The sequence below is a fragment of the Notothenia coriiceps genome, unplaced genomic scaffold, assembly GCF_000735185.1.
Source record: "Notothenia coriiceps isolate Sejong01 unplaced genomic scaffold, NC01 NC01_scaffold00018999, whole genome shotgun sequence".
In the NCBI taxonomy this organism is placed as follows: Eukaryota; Metazoa; Chordata; class Actinopteri; order Perciformes; family Nototheniidae; genus Notothenia; species Notothenia coriiceps.
The window spans coordinates 642,859-645,411 of NW_011351700.1; the positions used below are offsets into that span (position 1 = coordinate 642,859).

The window sequence follows — 2,553 nt, forward strand, 5'->3', positions numbered from 1 at the left end:
TTGTATTAAATAAAGTTAATATTACCGACGTTTAGATTAACGTCCCTGTAGCTTCTTATTGCACTAAGAAGCTAGCCGCTAGCTGCTAACTGCCGCCTCTTTAAATGATCCAAGCTGCTTTCCTGGGTTCTAAAGTGCTGTGAAGCAGCCTGTTCTCTGGCTTCAGTCTGGGTGGGAGATTCATCTGCAGCGCAAAGCTCTCTGGGTAAACTCTCCTCCTATTTACANTCAATGCCTTATTTTAAAGTGTTTTTAAGGTCACCTATTATGCAAAATCCACTTCTTCATGTCTCTTCTACATCAACATGTGTCCCCTCTTCTTCATGTCTCTTCTACATCAACATGTGTCCCCTCTTCTTCATGTCTCTTCTACATCAGCATGTGTCCCCTCTTCTTCAGAGACTCTGAAAGTTTCAGGAACAAAGATTCTCTCTCTTTTTGTCCTGATCCATTTAAATAAAAACCTGTCTGAAAATGAGCTGATCAGATTTTGGCCACTTTATGATGTCATAACGATGTTTTGGCTTGTGTAACCATTAGCCAATCAGCAACCAAGGTAACCCCCCCCTCCCCCTTATCACCTGAATCTCCTCCTAGAGCACCATTGAGTTCTTTTTAACAAAATCTCTCTCAGAGGGGCGTGGGGAGGGGCTCCTTATTTTCATCTAAAGTAACAGACAGAGAATCAGCACTTTGGAAACAGGGCTGAAACAGAGGGGATTATGGGTAATGCTGCAATGACCTGTTTGGTGTTTGGAGCCAAACACTTCAGAGACATTTTTGGATATATCTGAGACCTATAGTATATTGATGAAAAACTGTATAATAGGGGACCTTTAATACCAATACATGTTTAACTCAATAAAGCATTAGCAGCCAGTATTTGGTGTCTTCCTGTTTGAATATAACTGTGTACCTCGCTGCATCTGGGTCCCAGACCACCAGATCAGCGTCAGCTCCGGGGATGATACGACCCTTGCGTGGGTACAGGTTGTAGATCTTTGCAGCGTTAGAGCTCGTCACTGCCACAAAACGATTCTCATCCATCTTCCCTGTAACCTGCAGGTAATAATGCATTTAAAACATGTAAGAAAAAATGCAAACAGGACATTTAGTTAATAATCTGTGAATTGTTATTACTGTCAGAGGATTCTACGGCATATTATTTAGGGCCCAGTTAAGGCGATGCTGATGTGGGGACTTTGATACTTAAGGTAATTATGAGAGTAATGAATTGAATGTAATCAAAATAGACGTTATTATACAGTTTTTATTTGACTGAGAAAAACCCAGAAATGCATTCTAACTAAAAAGGAAGTTGACAAAACATGACACAAACTAACAAAGGAAATTTGACACAGACAAAAACCGAACACAAGTTTTTGTGTGTGTGTGATGTGATTGTGTGTATCGTACGTACCACTCCCCTCTCCCACATGACACTCATCCTGTCCTGGACTCCAGCCAACCCATGAGGGATCTTTGTGAAGTCCTCCTTACCCAGAGCTCTCTGCTTGGTGCTGAATGGACGGTGCTCCGATGCCACCACACTCAGAGAGTCACTGGAAACAGGTTACGCATTTTAACAATCTGAATTGTCTATAATCATTAACCAGTACGACAAAAAAAATGTTGTTGGGAGCACATACTTGGCCAGCAGGCCCATGAGGTAGCTGGGTGTGTTGGGGTCGATGCGGAGAGGAGGGACGGTGACGTGGGCGGCAGCATGAATCCAGTCCTGGTGGTAGTAGTGCATCCCGTTCAGAACAGCATGAGCTACTGTGGTCTCTGCGTGGACCACTTTACCTGCAGACAGAAAACCAAAGAGGTTAGTTAAAATAATCTTTTTCATCATCTTCTTTATATCAACACCACTGTCTCTCACCTTGCATCTTAGCAGCAGCAATCATGTCTCCGGCAGACACACTGGACACATTCACCAGGTAGATCGGGCAGTGAGCCTGCAAGCACAAGAGCATTCATTCATTTATCAAAGACAGACAGACACATACTCACAGACAAGAACATATTTGTTTCATCTGTTTACCCTGTTGGCGATGGTGATAGCCCTGTGAGTAGCCTCAGACTCAAGCTGTAGAAAATAAGACAGAGGAGTTCAAACAAGTACTCCATATCAATGATGAGCAGAAAACCAACTTCTTTTTATTCACATAAATGTAGAAGCACACAATCTAAAGAAATAAAAACTGGGTTGATAGGAAATGACCTCAGATGTGAATTTACCTCCTCTGGTCGACTGATCTCAATCCCCTCCGGGCCATTGATGCCCAGCTCCAGAGCCTCTTTGGCACCCTAATAACACGCATATAACACAACTTGAATCAAAACACAATCATTGTTGTTGACTTTTCATAAAAACATTCACTATTATATATAAATAACTACCGTCTTGATTTGTATTTTTACATTATCATAGCACCAGATGCAATAGAGAGGCGAAGTCCTTTCCGGGGGACCTCCATGGGACCTTATTTCTGAAAAAGTATGTATTGAAGTCAATGGAGAGAGAAAGATTATCTTTCGATCCCGTTT

The 2,553-nt window shown here is 42.1% G+C and overlaps 1 protein-coding gene across 1 annotated transcript in view; it reads right to left on the minus strand.

Annotated features, from left to right (window-relative positions):
* Positions 1-840: 840 nt before the first annotated feature.
* LOC104951506 (dihydropyrimidinase-related protein 5-like) overlaps positions 841-2,553 on the minus strand; it is a 4,168-nt gene continuing 2,455 nt past the window's right edge. The window contains exons 2-7 of the mRNA XM_010778167.1: positions 2,245-2,313; positions 2,048-2,092; positions 1,886-1,961; positions 1,650-1,806; positions 1,421-1,562; positions 841-1,059 (exon numbers count right to left, since the gene is read on the minus strand). Coding sequence (XP_010776469.1) covers positions 859-1,059; positions 1,421-1,562; positions 1,650-1,806; positions 1,886-1,961; positions 2,048-2,092; positions 2,245-2,313 — 690 coding nt within the window. The 3' untranslated portion in view covers positions 841-858. The remainder of the gene's footprint in view (positions 1,060-1,420; positions 1,563-1,649; positions 1,807-1,885; positions 1,962-2,047; positions 2,093-2,244; positions 2,314-2,553) is intronic.